Below are 19910 nucleotides of genomic sequence, written 5' to 3'. Positions count from 1 at the left end.
GCCAGGGAAGGGGATAAAATTAAATCCTTGATCATGATCAAGTGGTTAAAGAAAAGCCCATCCCAGCCGGAGGCTCCTTCCCACAGCGGCTGGCTCCGCCTGAGAGCAAACCGAAGATGGAGCCGCTGGCTGTGAGCGCCCAGCCCCCACCTGCCCCTCCTCCCTCATCAGAGATCCCCCCCCACGCCCCACCCCCCAGGCCTGAGGTCCCCCGGCCAGAGCTGTGGAGTGGAGCAAAGCCCCCGTCAGTCCCTGGGGTGGCCGCTGGCGGGCGAGGCCCTCCCGGACTCTGGACTCGGGAGCTGCACAGACCCGGGTTCAAACCCAGGCTCTGCCAGTTACCAGCTGCGTGACCCAGACGAGTCACCGAAGGGCGCCAAGCCTCTGCTTCCTCCTCTGGAACGTGAGGGTGATAACAGCACCTGCCTTCTGGGCTGTGGTCTGGATGCAGTGCGTGGACACCAGCAGTGGCGGGCCCAGGGTGGGACACCCGTGGGAGCAGCCTGCCTGGGGTCGGGCGCGTGTTTGTTCAAAACAGTAAAACTGGCTAAAGTTCTTGTCCGCTTTTTTTTTTTTTCTTTTTGTCTCCACGCACCAGCAGCTTGACCTCCCCTCAGGCGGCCTCTTCTGAGCAGGCCGCACTCAAGACTCTGGCTGAGATGCCACCGAGGTGATGGGCCCCCCAGGCCCGGCTCCGGGGCCCTCCGTGCACTTCCCCGGCCTCGGGGCCACCGTGGGCAGCGCAGGGACAGCCTCCTGTCCTCAACTGCAGCCCGGCCTGTTGAAGGCGGCTGCGAGCAAGAGGGGATGGCTGAGCCGCTGGCACCTGGTAGCCTAGCCCATGCGAGGAGGAGGCCTGAGGTGTAGCTTGGCCGGGAGCTGGGACGCTGGGAGAGGAAACAGTGAGGCAATAAGACTAGCCTTTGTTTCCTGAAGCCTGCACATCCTTCCAAGTCCTGGCTCACAAGAGAAACACCCACCGCCCCAGGGAGCCAGAGGCCCAGGCCCGGGCATGGGGAAGGGGCCTGGATGAGGGGACGGCCAACAGGTCCCCGGTGGCGCCAGCCTCACCCTCAGCTGTTTCCACAGACCCTCCCAACACCCCGACGGTGCCCAAGGCAGCCTCTGCCGGGCCTCCCTGGCCTGGCGTGGCCCCTCCTGGCCAGGCCTATTGTGCAGTCCCTGCTGTGCTCCCTCAGAAACACTCTGCGCCCCTCACCCCCAGACTCCAGCCCAGAGGAGGCCGGGGGAGGCCGGAGGCGGGGGGCTGGCTGCCTCTGCCCACCCACCCCCTTCTCAGCCAGACTGCTGCTGCCCGCTTGCCCCCCTGGGAAACTGGTCCAGCATCCCAGGGGAAGGTGATCTGTGGACTTTCCTCTGGCTGAGTCACCTGCCCATACCATGTCTGAAACTGCTGAGGCCACAGGGAGGCCACGCCCTGGGAGCGGCAGCCTGGACTCTGGCCCCTCAAGGTTTCTGTCTAGAACCTTCCTTGGTGGCTCCCACAGTTCCCCCTAGCTCAGGTGGCCAGCTGTAGAGGGGAGCCCTGAGACCTCTGGCTGGCCCCCGGACCTCTCCAGACTTCCAGGGAGTTAACCCGGCCCAGCTGCCCCAGCTGGACCTCTGAAACACCGGCTGAGGACCTCCTGCATGCGAGCTGGAAGGTGGCGGGTGACGAGAGGGACCCAGCCGTGCGCTGTGGTGACGGAGGAGGCCGCCCTGGCAGACTGATCTGGAAACACGCCACGGTGTCCTGGGAGGGAGCAAAACCCTTGTCACGGAGGAGGCGGACTCAGGCCTGTTGCCAGGAGCCCAGGCAGTCGGAAGGGTCCCTCGGGGCTCCGGCACCTGCTCGTGGGGCTGTCCTCCTTCCCTGTTGTGTGGCCCAGGGGGTGGGGCGGGGCATCGGGGCAGGGCAGTGGCAGAAGCCTGCGGTTCCACTGAGGGGTTGCTGGTTCCTGGCTTCTCTCCGGCAGCCAGACCCAGAGAGGGCAGCTGGAGGAGCCCGGGAAACTGCTTCTGAAGGAGAAAGTGTCTGGGGGCGATGCGCCGGGGCAAGCCCGGGAGTTCAGGCTGGAGCCTGGCAGTTGCCAGAGAGCTGGCAACGCACCCTCACCGCCCTGGCCTGCCTGGCGGATTCCTGCTGCCGCTGCTGGGTGGGCAGCTGCCAGCACTAGCTCGGGCCTGCTCTGGCCGCCCCCTCTCCAGGCTGTGTGATCTATTCAGGGCCCAAACATTTGTCCTGGGGGACTAGGAGGGTGAGAGGGGGCGTCCTAGTGCCCTGTCCCTCCTCTGAGACGTTGGGAGGACGAGCTCATGCTTGTATGTGGAGGGCAAGAGCAGCTTATGAGATTAAGCTCTTAAAGGTCATTAGGCAGAAGAGGAGGCTGGGGCAGGGTGGGGAGGGGGTGGGGCATCGCAGAGAGAGCACTGGACGGTGCCCAGGGTCTGGGTGCTGTAGCTCCCTCCGCCACTGACCTTGAGTGATTCCATCCCGTGTGTCTGAGCCTCAGTTTCCCACCTGTGAAGCAGGGGCTTGTAGGAGCCATTGGTGCTGCTCCCCAAACACTCCCGAGCTCTCTCCCTTCCAGGCACACAAAAGGATTGTGTCCCCCTCGCCCTCTTTTTTCAGTTAAGCGTGGCCCTGACTTGCTTTGGCCAATGAAACGTGGGCAGAAGTGCTGGGCCATTTCAGGTGGAGGCTTTAAGAGCTGCTTGGTAATGTTCCAGAGGTGTCTGGCCTATCAGCCTGGGCCCTGGCAGAGCCCTTGTGCCAGTCTACCAATGAGGAAAGAAGAGTGTTGTTGTTTTGTGCCCCGAGGGTCTTGGGCCTGTTTGTTTCTGCAGCATCACCTGGCCTCTCCTGACCACTAGATAACACGGGTGATCTCGAGCCTTTGAGGCTGAGTGGCATTCTGACTCTTGCTGTATCAGAGAAGGCTCTGTTCTGCTCACCCGCCAAAGGCTCCCCTGAAACCTTGTGTCTGGGAGCTGCTTGCCTTTCTGGTACCCGAGAAAACACAAGTAAGGCTGCCCGCATTCCCACCCTGTACCCTGCAAGGCAGTGGCTGCCCTTTGCACGCAGGATAAAAATCTCCCCTTCCTTGGGTAGGCAGCCCAAGGCCCTGGTGACCTGGCTCCTGCTAACCTCTGACCTCATCTCCTGCCACTCTTCCCTGCCCTCCACACCCAGCCCCTTGTCTCCTTTCATCATCCAGACACGCTGAGCCTGCCCCCACCTCAGGGCTCGTGTGCTGACTCTTCTTTCTACCTGCGATTCTTCTCCAAATGGCTGAATCCTCAGTTTTCAGATGTCAGCTCAAATGTCACTCCCTTAGTCTGTTCAGGCTGCTATAACAAAATATCACAGACCGGGTGGCTTATAAACAACAGCAATTTATTTCTCACAGTTCTGGGGGTTGCAAGTCCAAGATCAGGGTGCCAGCATGGTCAGGTTCTGGTCTCACCAGCTCTCACGGTGTCCTCACGAGGTGGAAGTGGGGAGGGAGCTCTGTGGGGTCTCCTTTTTTGGTTTTTTTTTTTTGTGGTACGCGGGCCTCTCACTGTTGTGGCCTCTCCCGTTGCAGAGCACAGGCTCCGGACGCACAGGCCCAGCGGCCATGGCTCACGGGCCCAGCTGCTCCGCAGCATGTGGGATCTTCCCGGACCGGGGCACGAACCCGTGTCCCCTGCATCGGCAGGTGGAATCTCAACCACTGCGCCACCAGGGAAGCCCTGTGGGGTCTCTTTTATAAAAGCACTGATCCCCTTCATGAGGCCTCCACCCTCGTGACCTAATCACCTCCCAAAAGCCCCACCTCCTAATACCATCACATTGGGTGTTAAGATTGCAACATATGAATTTTTGGGGGGGGGGGGGCACAGACATTCAGACCATAGCACCCCCTTGAAGGGTCTTCACTGACCACCCTATTTTACTTTCTCCTCCCTGACATGCTCTATCCCATTTTGCTCTTTATTTTCTTTTTCTGAAAAAGCCTTATTTATGAATTTCTCCCTTTGCTTGTTTATCTCTCATTCCTCCCATTAGAAGGTAAGCTCGTGGGAACAGGAACCTCGTCTGACTTCTGCACTGCTATGTCTCCATACCTGACATATTGTAGGCTCTCAGTAAAGATTTGTTAAATGAATGAATAGCCTTGACCTTGAAATACCTCTTCTGCTGAGCCCTCTGTGACCCACAGATACAGTGACCCTATTTTCTCAACAAAAACAAGGAAATTTGGGACCTACAGAGAGAAGGGCATTGTCTGTTTCTCTGGCTGAGGCCTCAGGGCACATTTCAGGGGGGCTGGGCCCTGACACCTGTGTGGCAACCCACACCCACAGCCCTGTTGGGCCTGTCTTGGCTGGTAAAGCAACTCCAGGCTCAGGGACGTGCAGTGGTCACAACCTTCTGACTTGAAGGCAGCAGAAACCCATCTACAACTGGATCCCGTCACTGGGGAGGCTCTGGGGGTAAGCTTGTAGGATGAAGGCAATTGCTGCAGGAACCAGGGCCTCAGGGACTGGAACTGGAGACTCAGTGCTTTTGAGGGGATTCTCCTCTTCTAGGTCCATCGCTGCTTGTTTCTGCTTCACCATTTGGTCTTCTCATCTCCTTTCAGACTGACCTCCTCCTACAGCAGCCTCGGTGCCCCAAACAATCCCAGGGCAGTGTCTGATTGGCCCTGCTTGGGTAATGTGCCACCTTTGGACCAATCACACTTGCTGGGGCCTTAGCCACATCCCCTTCCTGTGACTGGGGTGGGACAGGCTCTTGAGAGCATCATCGCCACCAGGGCCACATGCAGAACAGCAGTGGTGCCTAAAGGGAATGATGCTGTGTGATCGGGGACAAGCCGTCCACCACTGGGCTCTGGTGCTGGCTGAGCCCCAGGGGGTGAGAAATCCCATGGTGACATCAATCCTGGGTGCTCAGCTAACCTGCCACGGGGGTAGGAAGGGGACCTGCCCCTTGAGATCAGGGTTTTCTTCTTCCACATGTAGACCTGGTTTTGCCATCCTAGAGCAGCACTGTGGTGTCATGTAGCCCCTACCTGGGATGGCAAGTGTCCCACAAGAGTAAAAGGAGGCCGGAAAATGCTACACGCTGTACACATGCTTTTGGAGAGTCGCAGTATACTAAAGGTTCTGAGAAGTCCTGCAATAAAGACATCCATTTCATTTAGCTTTTCATCTAGCTTTTCCCTCACCTATTGGAACACAGAACTCAAGTTCTGAGCCCTGCTGTTTGTGGGTTGTGTGTGACTTCTCCAAGCCTCAGTTTCCCCACCTGTGAAATGAGTGATAATACCAACCCCCACAGGGTGGTTTCAAGTGTGGAATGGAAACAGGTCTTTGGTAAGTATCTTGTGAGCCTGAAAGCGCTGTGCAGACACCTGACCATTTTCCGGTTTAACCGGGGAAATAACACATACTCTGTTTACCTTACAAGGTAAGTAATCCTGAGTCATTAAGATTAGGGGATGACAAAGGGAAAGGAGGTGACGCATCCAGGATTGGCCAGACAGGTGACTAATTAGAGGTGGGTAAAGAGGAATTCCAACAGCAGTGCTGTGGAGACTAAAGGCTCAGGGGCCAGGAGAACAGAGGCCACAGTAATGGGAAACCCTGGGAAGAGGTGCTGGGCAGGAGGGAGGTACTGGCTACCACTGCTGAGCCTTTCTCAAGGCTTCTAATCAGACAGCAACACTGGTGTCCACTCCCCGAGCCTTCCTTGTCCCCCATGGGGAACTCTGCATAGGATAGAGGTGGGTCTATGAGTTTGCTTGGGCTGCCTTAACAAACACCATAAGTGACTTAAGAGAAATTCATTTTCTAGGGAAGTCCCTGGCGGTCCAGAGGTTAGGACTCCACGCTTCCACTGCAGGGGGCATGGGTTTGATCCTTGGTCAGGAACTAAGATCCCGCAAGCCGTGCGGTGCAGCCAAAAAAAAAAAAAAAAAAAAAAAAAAGAAAGAAAGAAATTCATTTTCTCACAGTTCTGGAGGCCAGATGTCCAAAACCAAGGTGCTGGCAGTGTTGGTCCTGCTGAGGACTGTGAAGGAGAAATCTGCTCCAGGCCTCTCTCCTTGGCTTGTAGATGGCTGTCTTCTCCCACATCTCTTCACATCATCCATCTTCCCTCTACGTGGCTACATTTACCCCCCCCCCTTTTTTTTTTGTGGTACACGGGCCTCTCACCGTCGCGGAGCACAGGCTCCGGATGCGCAGGCTCAGCGACCATGGCTCACGGGCCCAGCCGCTCCGCGGCATGTGGGATCTTCCTGGACCGGGGCACGAACCCGTGTCCCCTGCATCGGCAGGTGGACTCTCAACCACTGTGCCACCAGGGAAGCCCCATTTCCCCTTTTTATGAAGATAGCAGTCATATTGGATTAGGGCCCACCCACAATGACATCATTTTAACTTGGTTACTTCTGTCGAGACCCACCCCCTCCCCAAAGGTCACATTCTGAGTTACTAAGGGTTAAGACTTAAACATAACGAACTTTGGAGAGACACATTCTACCCATAATGGCGGGCATTCTCCCGAGTGGGACTCTCCCTGCATCTCACCAGCCCAAGTCCTTGGCCAAAAGCATGTGGATTGTGGCCTCCTGTAAGAGAGATGGAGCCCATAATTGTGTTAATTGCCACAATACCAAATCTGCAATTAATATGCCATGGGAACACAGAGCAAATGCACTAATAGCACATAATTAGACCTAAACTACACCCTCAGCAGGGCCGTGCGACTGAGCTCCGCTGTTTATGCTCCTTTTCAAATTAGCAAAGACGAGCAAATTAACATCCGTTTCCCCTTCACCCTGCTCCGAGGGGAGCTGAGGGGGAAACTCGGGGAGGGGGGATGCTTGGCAGGCACCCAGGTTGGAGCCCGTCCAGAGCCGGGCACCAGGCTGGCCTTTGGAGCTGTGGGCGAGATGAGGGTGTTGAAGGAGTGAGGAATCCAGAGGTTTCCACAAGTCCTGACACTGGGGCTTTGGCTGACCAACCCCCCCACTAGGTTGGCAGAGAGTCTGGTGACTAGGGCATGACTCACACGCAAGTGGCAACTATTTTGGGCCTGGGGCAGGATGAGTTCGGCTTTGGAAACTCGAGGCCCGGTGCTGGGATCTCTTGTCCTTATTGCTGAGGTGGTGGTCAAGTCCGGGGGCAGATGGCAACCCTCCTCAGAAGGGCACATACAAGCTCCTCTGCCCTTTCTGCACGCAGGCCTGACGGCCTTGTGTCTCCTTGGCCCCAGGGACAGCTTTCTGGAGCCTCCTCTGCCCCTGCTTGCCTTCTTCAGCTGCAAGGTGCCCTGCTCGGGCCTGTTGGCAGCCAGCCGGAGCTTCTGTCCTAACACGTGGCATCCCCGGCCCAGCCAGCGCCCCGCAGAGCCTCCACCTCCCCGCCCCCGACCATACGTCTGGGGCTCCCTGTCCCCATCCTTGGCCGCCCCATCTGCTTCTTCCTTCTTTCCAGCTCCCAGGTCTTGCCCCAGGGACACAGGAATGGACTGAGCCTGTGGCCTGCGGTTCAGGTAGTCTTTCCTCGCCCATCTATCCGGGCTCCTAGCTGGGCCTGTGCAGCTGGGGGGACCAGGGTGGGAGTCGGATTAACAGACTCCTCAGCTGGCCCCCTCCCCTCCCCTCCAGGCCACTAGGGTGCCCCTGCCCCCCAGGGCCTGGGCGGAGGGCGAGGGAGGCCCTTCTCGCTCCAGCGCCTTCCTGAAATTTGCTTGCCTGCCTTTCCCAGGCTGTGCTGGACCTCCTGCCTGGCTCCTGCTAAGCCAGCCACAGCAGGGCTCATTGAGAAATCTTGGGTCCTCTCTGCGGTTGGTCCATGGGTTGGTGTCGGGGACACTGTCTGCCTCTGACAGTCAGCTTCCTCATTTGCATCCCCTAAATCAATGGCTTCAGATGCTGGAAGCCCAGCGCAGCAACTGAGGCCAGCAGGGGAGAGGAGAAAGGGCTTCCTGCTGCCCCCTGAGGCCCAGGGGTGACTGGAAACAAGAGGCTCTAAGGAGGGCACAAAGGGGCGGCAGCAGAAGTCCCTCCCTAGGCCTCCCCTGGTCCCTCCTGCCTGTTGAACAGGGAAGCGGGCAGCACCAGCCCTGTGGCTTTGCTGTGATCTTCTGGGCCCTGAAGATGCCTATAGGGCTCTGACCCAGGGCCAATCCTGATCATGCATCCACCATACCAGGAGCTGCCAGAGCTGGAAGAGGTATTGGACAGGACGGAGATCAGCCAAGCAGTTCTCCCGTCTGGATGCCCCTCTGACTTTCCTGGTCTTGCAGAAACTTTCACCATCAGAGCAGTTTCTGGGAGCTAGTGATGTTGTGGGTAAGAGCTGCAGCTTTACGGCCAGACAGATCTAGGCTTGAATCCTGGCTCTACCACTGAGCTTTGTGACCTTGGGGCAAATTACTTTACTTTTCTCAGCCCCAGGGTCCTCCTCTGTAAAAGCAGGATAATCATGGTATTCATTGCGCGTGATTGCTGCTAGCATTGAAATCAGATAATGCACAGAATGCTTCGTGCACAGCAAACACTCACTCTGTGAGTCACGCTTGTTATTTCTTGATTTCTGGGGGTGATTCATCCCTGCTACACAGATGAGGAAGGAGGGAAAAAAGGTATCCCTGAGCAATTAAATGAGCTGGAGGCTTGAAAGAGCCAGAATTTCTGAAATCTGGCTTTTGATTTTTATTGTCATTTGCTGGTCCAGGAAAAAACACAAAAAGGCCAGGGGAACCTCTGCTAATTCTATGCTGCACGGTCTTGGCAAGTCACTCAGCCTCTCTGAACTGCTTCCCATCGGTTAAATAAAAACCCCTGGGCTTCCCTGGTGGCGCAGTGGTTGAGAGTCCGCCTGCCGATGCAGGGGACACGGGTTCGTGCCCCGGTCCGGGAAGATCCCACATGCCGCGGAGTGGCTGGGCCCGTGAGCCGTGGCCGCTGAGCCTGCGCGTCCGGAGCCTGTGCGCCGCAACGGGAGAGGCCACAACAGTGAGAGGCCCGCGTACCGCCAAAAAAAAAAAAAAAGCCCTATGAGGGAGATTGTTGTGAGTCCCAAATGCATCAGATGCCCTTGAGAAAGGAAGTATGCTACACAGATGCAAAATCTAAAGGGCTGAATGAAAGTAGTTATTATAACCATCATCAACTCCTTAGACATCTCAAGTACATTCATATACATCATCAGCACCATCATCATCATCGTGGGAGCAGTTACCACTAACTGAGCATCTAATATGTGTCTCAGGCTGAGCTAAACCCTTTATATGCATTCTCTCACTTGATCCTCACAATAATCTAAAGGAGGTATGGGGCTTCCTTGGCAGTCCAGTGGTTAAGACTCCAAGCTTCCATTGCAGGGGGCACGGGTTTGATCCCTGGTCAGGGAACTAAGATCCTGCATGCTGCATGCCGTGGCCAAAAAAAAAAAAAAAAAAAAAAAATCTAAAGGAGGTTTATGAGGATGACGATGGTGATGATGACCATTTTACAGATGAGGAAACTGAAGCTCAGAGTATCTAGGTTGTCTGGTCTTTTCTGCTAGTAATCGGAACCCAGGTATATCTGAAGTAAGACCGTGTGAGTAAGACAATCTTCCTATTTTTTTTAACCACTTTATCCTACAACCTCCCCCGTAATTCTAGGAAATATGATGGAGCTAGGATAGAACCCAAGTTTGGTGCTGTTTCCACTGTGCCCAAACAGTGGCCGTGTTTTCTCTGGGCAGTTTCTGCCCTCACCTTTCCCTCCTCCCTGGAAACCCAGTCTAGTCCTTTCCATCAGCGTGTTGTATGCAGACAGGGCACATCATATTTGGCTTGTGTGCCCTCAGAGGGACCACGTTTGCCCATATGTGATGTGTGTGTATAGCGCATTGGGTGTATGATTGGTGCTGCAGAATAAAATAGCCACCCCTCCTCTCCACGGCACAGAAGTGAGTGGCACGTGTGCATCCCCTGGCAGCCCATCCAAAGAGAGGAGAAAAGGCTGTGTGTTACCTTTGGGAGTGAGGATAAGCAGGAAAGCTCAATTTCTGTCCCTTTTGGGGGTGCAAAAGTGAGCTGCCTGGCTTCTGTGTCAAGGTGAGTTTTCCTTCCCTGGAAAATTTCACCAGCCAGAGATAGCCGATGCTTCGCGTGTGGGAATTCCTGCTTCCTTTGCAAATGGAGAGTTATAGAAAGCTTTGGGGAGAGTCTAACCCAAACCCACATGCCCCAACCTGACTCTCTGGAGACCAGAGGAATGCCCCTTCCTAAGCCAGGGTTTCTGCCACTGCCAGAGAGACGTAAAGCCCCGAGCCATGGAGAGAAATGAATAATGATAACAGCTGATGTCATACATTGGTTCCTCTATCCCTCACATCCACCCAGGGAGGTGGGCACTGACTTATCTCCATTTTACAGATGGAGATACAGAGATTGGAGAGGTGGAGAACCTTACCCAAGGCCACAGAAGGAGAAACCAGTACAACTAACAAAAATACAAAAAGGCTCACTGCCTCACTCTTTGTAAAAGCAAAAGACTTGAAACAACCCATCATTAGGGGACTGATGAAATAAACTCCAGTGTGTCTGCAGGAAGGAAAACTCTTTCTCTACTCACAACACCTCTTTTTTAAAAAAATTTTACTTTTGGCTGCATTGGGTCTTTGTTGCTGCGCACAGGCTTTCTCTAGTTGCGGTGAGTGGGGGCTCCTTTTCGTTGCGGTGAGCGGGCTTCTCATCATGGTGGCTTCTCTTGTTGCAGAGCATGGGCTCTAGGCTTAGTGGGCTTCAGTAGTTACGGCTCAGTAGTTGTGGCTCACAGGCTTAGTTGTTCCGTGGCATGTGGGATCTTCCCGGACCAGGGCTCGGACCTGCATTGGCAGGAGGACTAACCACTGTGCCACCAGGGAAGTCCCTCTACTCACAACACTTCTGACACCAAATGTGGGGGTTTTCCACACCAAACAATTCTCTGTGGACATCAGCTGGGTGTCCTACAAATTAACTTAATCTACTAATTACCTAGAGTTAGTGCAGACCCCGCGGGTTAGGGCTCAGCCCCACCTGCCCCTATTTCTTTTGCAAATCACAGGTAGTGGGTCCCCAGGCTACCCACACTTCTGTCTGACCTGGCTGTGACCCCCCTGCTTCAGTTTCAATAATTTGATATAATGACCCACAGAACTCGGGGAAACAGCCGACTTACCTTTCCCAGTTTATTGTAAAGGATATTATAAAGGATCCAAATGAACAGCTAGATGAAGATAGACCTAGATCAAGATCTAGGAGCTGCTTTCTGTCCCTGTGCAGTTGGGGTGCACCACTCTCTCAGCAAGTGGCTATGTACACTGGCCCAGAAGTTCGCCGAATCCTGTAGTTCAGGGATTTTTATGGAGGCTCCATTATGTAGGCATGATTGATTTTTTAAAAAAATTTTATTTATTTATTTATTTATTTTTGGCTGTGTTGGGTCTTTGATTCTGTGCGAGGGCTTTCTCCAGTTGCGGCGAGCGGGGGCCACTCTTCATCGCGGTGCGCGGGCCTCTCACTGTCGCGGCCTCTCTTGTTGTGGAGCACAGGCTCCAGACACGCAGGCTCAGTAGTTGTGGCTCACGGGCCTAGTTGCTCTGTGGCATGTGGGATCTTCCCAGACCAGGGCTCGAACCCGTGTCTCCTGCATTGGCAGGCAGATTCTCAACCACTGCGCCACCATGACTGATTATTAACTCAACCTCCAGCCCCCTTCTTCTCCCTGAGGTTGGGGCAGAGTGGGGCTGAAATTTCCAAGCTCCTAATCATGCTTTGGTCTTTCTGGTGACTGGCCCTCATCCTGAAACTATCCAGGAGCCCACCAAGAGCCACCTCATGAGAACAAAAGATGCTCCTGTCACCCAGGAAATTCCAAGGGATTTAGGAGCTCTGTGCTTGGATCCGGGGACAAAGGCCAAATATGGATTTCTTATTATATTACAATATTCTGCCACATGAGGGAGTACTATGCATCTATGAAAAGGAATGAAGACTCTGTTTGTATACTGAGATGGAACCATCTCCAGGATATTTTACTAAGTGAAAAAAATCAAGATGCAGAACATCTGGTGCGATATGCTGCTTTTTTTTTTTCTTTTGGCCGCACTACATGGTATGGGGGATATTAGTTCACTGACCAGGGATCGAACACGTGCCCCCTGCAGTGGAAGTGCAGAGTCTTAATCGCTGGGCCGCTAGGGAAGTCCCGTGATAGGCTGCTTTTTATCTAAGAAAGGGAGAGACATATCTAACTATTCACTTGTATTTAAAAAAAAATCCCACAATAGAAGGATAAGCCAGAAAAGACAAAATGGTTATCTTCAAGGGGAGGAGAGGACAGGAAGGAAGAGACAGGAATGGAACTAGACTTCTCTGAGCATCTTGCTTTCTAGATTTGACTTCGGACCCATGCCAATATTTAATATAATCATATAAGATTAAATGGAGGGGCTTCCCTGGTGGCGCAGTGGTTAAGAATCCTCCTGCCAATGCAGGGGACATGGGTTTGAACCCTGGCCCGGGAAGATCCCACAGGCCGCGGAGCAACTAAGACCGTGCACCACAACTACTGAGCCTGCGCTCTAGAGCCCGTGAGCCACAACTACCGAGCCCACGTGCCACAACTATTAGAGTGCCACGCACCTAGAGCCCGTGCTCCACAACAAGAGAAGCCACCACACTAAGAAGCCCGCACAATGCAACAAAGAGTAGCCCCCGCTCGCTGCAACTAGAGAAAGCCCGTGCACAGCAACGAAAACCCAAGGTAGCCAAAAATAAATAAATTAAAAAAAAAGATTAAATGGAAATATTATAAAAGGGAAGGAAGCGGATAGATATGGGTTTCACCCAGGTCTGTCCCACCAGAGTTCCTGCTCTTAAGCACACATCATCTCGTCCCTCATTAATTATCCCTTCTAACAGTAATGGAGTGACCTGGCCAGGCCACCAGAAGGCAGCGATGGGGCCAGACCTCCTGGCTTCCAGGGCCTCGGAGAACCCTGGTGGTGGTGCTGGGGCTGTGGTTTTAGTCCTTTAGGGAATCTGTAATCTGTCGCTCTCATCAAGATTCTCACAACCTTCTCCCGCGCAGCCCTGAAGTGGGTTTGCCCCCAAGAACATCATTAGGAGAGCGGCCACAACGATGGCTTACCTGCCTCCAGCTTGGGTTCCACAAACACTGGCCGAGCAGCACATGCTGTGTTAATAGTAATAACCCGCCCACCAGAGAAGGACTCGGTCTTCTGGCAAAGAGCCTTCCTGCACGAGCCTTCATTTCATCCGTTTCTACTCTGGACTTGGGAATGAACAAGCCAGTGAGGAACCCCAGCCTGGATGAGGAATGCCTCCCAGGGCCTCGGACAGCTGGAGGGTCTGACGTGGAGGGGCAGGCTGGCTCCAAGTTGTGGGATCCCGCGCAGGGCTTTTTTTTTTTTTTTTTTTGCATCTTGGGCGTAATTTCCTGTAGGGGCGAAGGCATCGTTTGGGCCCAGACATGAAATTGAATCCCAGGTGTCCTTCTTTCTAGCAATGAGCTGAGCAAATTTTACATTTTTCTCATCTGGAACCATAAAAGTACCTTCTGGAAAGGGTTGCTGGAGGCATAAGTGACATGTTACTTCCAGGTAGAAAGCTTAGGCTATTGTTATTAGCAAAAGCCATTTCAAAAGATGCAGCACCGTGGAAATTCTGTGTCCTCTCTACTTACTGCACAGACGGGCTGACTCTGCGTTCAAAAGATCAAGGCTTCCTTGCCTGGCTCACAAAGCCACCGGCTCAACCTCCCAGTCGCCGCCTAAGGATGGGCCTGGGTGGTGCCTCATTTCCCTTGCTCCAGGGCTCCCAGAGCTGCTGCTGAGTCAGCAGCTGGCTTGGCTCAGGCAAGGACCCTCTCTGCTACCCATAGCCTCAGCTTGGATCGATCCCCATCTCAGGGCCATTTTGAGGATTAACTAATCCATCACGTGGAGACCTCTGAAAAGTGCCAATATGGCTGAGGCTATTGTCAGGCCAACCAGAGACTGAGTTCACTGGTTTCCCTGGCTTCCAACATGCTCAAGCTGAGCCTTGCAGCTGGACTAACTGTCCTATGGGCAATATCTCAGTGTGTGCAGGTTGCACTGAGCTCTGGGGCCGCCTGCCTGCCCACCTACCGCTGGACCTGCTTAGATCTATCTCTCTGTTTCTCTAAGGGACAGAGTGGGTGAGAAGATAAAGGGATCAGGATTCCAGACACCAAAGAGCTTTAGTTTGTGTTGCTTATAGGACTGAATACATTTTCCCTCTTGGCATCAGCCTATTGACTCAAAACATAGTGCTGAGATTATGCCTTTCTGATTTTATGTTTTGTAAATCTCCAAGGTCCCTGGAAACCTACAGGCTATGTTTTTTACTCTCTGAGATGTGATCTGCATAATAATAATAAAAAACTAACTCAGCAATTCATTTAGTTCATCACCGAGTGTTTATTGAGGACCTACTGTATGTTTAGCAGTACACTAGGAGCTCAAAGGAAAAGAACAAACTACCATAGGTTTAGACCTATTGTATATTAGTCTCTAGGAGGCACTTTAATTGCATCATCTCATTTAATTCTCACAACTCTAGGAAATAGGTATCATTATCCCATTTCACAGGTGAGGAAAGAGATTCAGAAGGTTCTGTAACTTGTCCAAGGTCATTCGTAGTAGCAGAAGCCAGAATTCCCATCCAGTGCTGTCTGACTGTACCATCTGGGTCCTTCCCACTAGAATAGTGTGGAGAAGAAGAGGACACACGTGGAGTAGTCAATCAACAGCACAAAGTAGCAGATTATGAAGCCTGGATTGTTGGGTTAAGAGCATGTGCGTTTGGGGAGCGAGGGCCTGATAGTCCAGAGGACTTCCGGGAGGAGGCAGCCCAGAAAGTGCACTGCTAGGACCTGAGGCTCAGGGCAAAGGTTGGGGATGGTGTGCCATGTGATGCTGCCCCTGGGAAGGAGTGAACTTGAACTCAGAGAGTGGTGAGACAGTGGGCCCTGAGGTCAGCTGGGTGGGGCCCAGGCATGAGGGGTGGGAAGCCCAGCAGAGCTGTCTGGGCCTGATGAGGTGGCAACAGGGAGCCACTGGGAACCAGGAAGGTCCGGAAGCAATAGCAACACCCGGAGAGGATGACTCTGCAGTGCTGGCGAGGAGTGGGGGGCATGGCTTGGAGATGGCAGGGGCCAGGCAGGTGCCGGGGGGAGGGGTCTACCCAAGGGAGTCTAGTCCTCTTGGACTCAGGGGCGGGATGGGCCGGGGGGATGAGATGTGGAGTCTTCAGGCTTTGGTGGAGGATGACTTTGAGGGACAAAGGACAGGGAAGAGCATATTCCATCGCAGATTGCTTTGAAACTCCCTCCAAGGTCACATCACACCTCTGTTCACTGCTGTCCAAGGTCTTCCTGTGGCCTGTACGATTAGGTCCAAGTCCCTCATCCTGACATTTAAGGCACCTCACAACTGCTTCGATCTACCTTTCTGGGCTCTTCACCCACTACTCTCCTAAATAAGTCCTCCGCTCTCCACAAACTGAGTGACTCATTCTCCTCCCAGCCTCCCAGGCTGCCTGCCCACCCTCCTTCACCCCATCCCAAGCTGGTCTCGACAAAGCCGTCTCCACAAAGCCCACCAGCCAGCCAGAACCTCTCAGCAAACAGGGCCAGGACAATCAGTGTGCGGTGAATCACCTTTGATGGCTCTTCCAGCAGAGTCTTGAATAATTAACATTTAATCGTTGTTTAACCTTTGCTGTGGGTGTCTCCTTAATGCCAGCCCTGTCCTTGAGGGCTGATCTTTTTACAGTATTTGTTTCAACTAGGGAAGTCATTTCGCCTTAGTTTCCTTCTCTGCAAAATGAAGCCAATAAAGTCGGCTCATAGGGCACAGTGCCTGGCACTCAGGAGACCATCCATGACTGTTCTGGTCCTTTCCTCTAGTGTGAGGCACCCCCAGGGGTCGGGGGGAGGTAGGGACCCCAGGACAGGAAGAAAAGAGGAGGACCCAAGAGCCCTGAAGGGACGCTTCTTCATCCATTTGGATTTCTGCATTTCTAAGGGACCGTTAGCATCACACTAAGATCTAGAAAGGGTCACCTGCACAACCCGCCTTTAAAAAGCCACAAACGGATTTCTTCAGCAAATGGAGGAATCCTGAGTTACAAATTCAGGACGGACTTGGGACAAGCAAGCTCCCTCCCAGCGCTGGAACCACTGCAGCACGTGCTGCGCAGCCCTTGATTGTTTACAAAGCGCGTTTCGCTGACCTCGTCTCCTTGAATACCTTTCACGACCCCGCAAGCTCCCTCTCAGCACCGCCACTTGGCAGAAGAGGGCACCGAGGTTCTGGGAGGCGACGTGACTTGCTCGAAGTGGCGCAGGGTGTTGGCGCTCAGCGGCCCTGGGCTGCACCCTCCAGCGGGGTCTGCACTCCTTGGGGTGGGGGTTGGGAAGGGGAGAAAGGGGAGGCACGGGCCCCAGGGTAGCTCTCGCTCGGCTCCGGGGCCTGTGAGCGCGCGTGGGGATGAGGAGTTGATGCTCGCGGTTGCGGCAGCCGACAGGGGGGTGCAGCCCGCGGGGCCTCTCCCAGCCTCTCTCGAGCCCAACCCCCGGCGCGGCCCCGCGGGCGCGCGCTCCAGGCCCCGCCGGCGGGTTCGGAGGCCCGGGCGCCCTGCCCCCACCCCACGCCCCGCGCGCTCCCCGGGGCGCCGCGCGCGCGCCTCGCCGTCGCTCCCCTCCCCGCCCCTCCCGCCGCCACCCCGCCCCCGGCCGGGTACCCTCGCCGGACCCGAGAGAGAGCGCCGCCGCCATCTTAGTTGCTGCCGCTGCCTCCAGCGAAGCGCTTCCTCCGCCGAGGGGAGGGCGCCCGCGGCCCGAGCGCGCGGCCCAGCGTCACGGCGGCGGCGCCTCCTCGGACCCCAGTGCTCGCCGCGGCGCCAAGCAGCCGGCTTCGGGCCACGAGAGCCCCGCTCGGCGCCCCGCGCGCGTCCCTGTCGCTCCCGCCTCGGGCGGGCCGCGGCGCCGGGAGCCGGAGCGATGCTGCGCCGCCCTGCTCCCGCGCTGGCCCCGGCCGCCTGGCTGCTGCTGGCCGGGCTGCTATGCGGCGGCGGGGTCTGGGCCGTGCGAGGTAAGCGTCGGGGCCGGGTAGGGACGCGGGGGCTGAGCGCCGGGAGCCGGGTCGGGACGCGGGGCTCGGGGCCCGGCGCGCGGCTCTGGGTCGGGGCGCTGCAGGCGCCTGGGGGAAGCTGGCCGCCCGCATCGCACCCGCGCCGGGTTGGTGGCTGCACGGATCTGGGGGGACGTGCAGAAGGGCCGAAGCGTCGGTCAGTCTTTCTCGGCAGCGCCCGCAGGCTGGGGAGGCATCCCTGGGGTGAGATACCGGGTACGTGTGTTGTGTGCCGAGATGCGAATCAGGCCGGGGGTGCACGCACGGTTTTTGGTGTGTGCTTATATAAGAGCCCACTTCTCCGCATCCTTTTCCCAGATTCCAATTATCTGCTGCTGCTCTACCGCGGATGCGGCGTCTTCGCCCTTTTCCGCCTCCTTCCAGGGTCTTTTAAGCGTGTTTTCGAACGAGCCGAGGCTGAAACTTCTGGCTCTCCTCCCACCTTTTCACCCAAAGGTGAAATTGTGATGAGGTTTACGACCGTCGTCTCACCCGGTGTCAGAAATCTTCCTCTCCTCCACCCCCGACGCCCTGGTGCAGTTTTTCTGACAGTAATTTAGGTCGTGCAAAAACGAGAAACCCCTCTTTGATTCCTTAGGGCCGAGATTATTTTATGGTTACTTGGCAAAAACATATTACTTAGTGAATCGATTGTTTTGTTGTTGTTTTAACCTTCAACCGCTTAACCTTTTCAGCGTTACACGCTCTCTGATATTGACTGATCTTTGCCAACGAAAAGCTTACGCATTGCAGATATATGCTTCCGAGTGGATCTTGGAATCATAAACATTTTCCTCGGCCTTGGAGCAAAGTAATCTAGGTGTAGTCTATAGAGTACTTGTTCTGATTTTTTAAATCAAAAATTTTGAGAGAGGGAGGGTTGATGGAAGGCCGAATGAAATGGTCATATTTCAATTTAGCAAAGCTTTTAAAATAATTATCATTTTCTCTTTCTGGGCATGACATATCAAGAGAAGTATGGTGCTCACAAATGAAAGGGCAGGAGAGGCAAGTGCATGTTTTGTTGTATGTTCCTTTCTTCACATCCAGGATGATAAACTTGGAATACTTCTTTCATTTATCTCATTTCTAACATTCTTTTGACTCTGTCAAATTCAGGTCTCAGTCACTAAGTATCTAATTGCTCTCAGTTTGATTTTACATCAAGGTAAGTTTGAAACGTTCTTTCCAGATGTGGGATGGAGGTCTCTAAGTCTCATAGATCCAAGAAAAAATGTCAAAGTTTGCTTCTCTTGGGGAAAACCCACACAGCTTAAAAATATGTGCTTGGATTGGGTATTTTGGGAACAGTTCAAGTATATTTAGTTTAGTCAGTGATAATATTTCTTGTTAAAATCCACATTTTCTTAAGTTTGTCCATTCACCTGCATTTGGTGTTCAGTATTGAATTAGCAAATGGGCTAATTAATTAGCCCGTTAGCGTTACTGAAGATTTCAGCTATCACATGTCTTCATTATGGCGGACTAACAGAAATCTTATGTGAAAGACGTGTTGAGGGCTTGAGTCCTTTGTAATTTGCTAACTTTCTCTAAGCTTTTCTTGGTACATTTATAATGCTTAAGAATCTTAGTCTTCCAAATAAAAACACATTTTAAACATCAGTTATTCTATTGCATTTGTTGTTTTTCTTCCAGCTTGCAGGTTAGAAAAACGTCTCATGAATGTTCCATGAAATGCTAATAAAACGATTTCATTTTGAGATGTTACAAATAAATTTTGTATTTAAATAGGCAGTTTTTGGAGACACTTTCTGTGGGCTAATTGTAAAAGATGATCATTTCAAGTAATACCTGAATTTTTAGTCCTGCAAAACAGTGTGACATTAGTAACTGTTGTTCATTCATACTGTAGCTACCTCTAAAAATAATGGGGGAAAGAAACGTATAAACAAGGAGAGATGTGAGGTTTTGTAATATAAATTCCATTGTGACTATTAATTCGTTGTTTATGGAGAACCCTAAATTTCACTTTAATTGTAGCTGTAGTTCTCAAAAAAAATCAAGTAAACCAAAATATTAGGAGAAATTTCCTTGGCATGCCCTGTACCGCCTTCCTTCTCTCCAGTCCGTCAGTGATCGGGAAATAGATAACTGAAATCAAGAAAATAGAAAGCTTCTATGAATATTAAATAAAAATAAATGCACTCTTGTAATGCGTTTCAAAGCCAATAAATAACATTAACTGTTACTTTTCTGTTTGCACACAAACTTCTCAGTGAAGCCTCTCCTCACCATCCTGATTGAAATTTCATCTCTCGGAACCCCTGAATCCTCCCTCCCCTGCTTCACTTTTTCTTTTCTCCATAGCACTTACCCCATTCTAACACGCTCTGTTATTTACTTACTCTGTTTATTGCCTGTCTCCCCTCACTGGAACCTATGCCCCAAAGTGGAAGGGTATTTTGGTCTGTGGTGTTCACATATGTATCTGCACACAGTAGGCACACAGTGTTTTGTGAATGAATGTATAACTCTGTTCCAGTTTAGGCAGCTTAGTGTTTTTACATCCTGATTTTTACCTGACAGATAAGTGTTAGGTACTGAGAAAAGCATCACAGAGTATAAAGGAGCTTGAATTCTACAACACGGATATAAGACTTCATTAGTAGATAATTTTTCAAGGATTCATTATGTTGATTGCAGCATTGGAGTATTAGATCATAAAAGTCTGT

The 19910-nt window shown here is 53.1% G+C and overlaps 1 protein-coding gene across 2 annotated transcripts in view; it reads left to right on the top strand.

Moving 5' to 3' along the window:
- Positions 1-16809: 16809 nt before the first annotated feature.
- Positions 16810-19910, top strand: part of CLSTN1 (calsyntenin 1) — an 80372-nt gene continuing 77271 nt past the window's right edge. For both annotated transcript variants that reach the window (XM_060088934.1, XM_060088933.1), the window contains exon 1: positions 16810-17178. In XM_060088934.1, the coding sequence (XP_059944917.1) occupies positions 17088-17178 (91 nt within the window). In that variant the 5' untranslated portion in view covers positions 16810-17087. The remainder of the gene's footprint in view (positions 17179-19910) is intronic.

This window comes from Mesoplodon densirostris, chromosome 2, assembly GCF_025265405.1.
Source record: "Mesoplodon densirostris isolate mMesDen1 chromosome 2, mMesDen1 primary haplotype, whole genome shotgun sequence".
Classification (NCBI taxonomy): Eukaryota; Metazoa; Chordata; class Mammalia; order Artiodactyla; family Ziphiidae; genus Mesoplodon; species Mesoplodon densirostris.
Note: the sequence above shows the minus strand (reverse complement) of the source record. Positions and strands in the feature narration are given on the sequence as shown.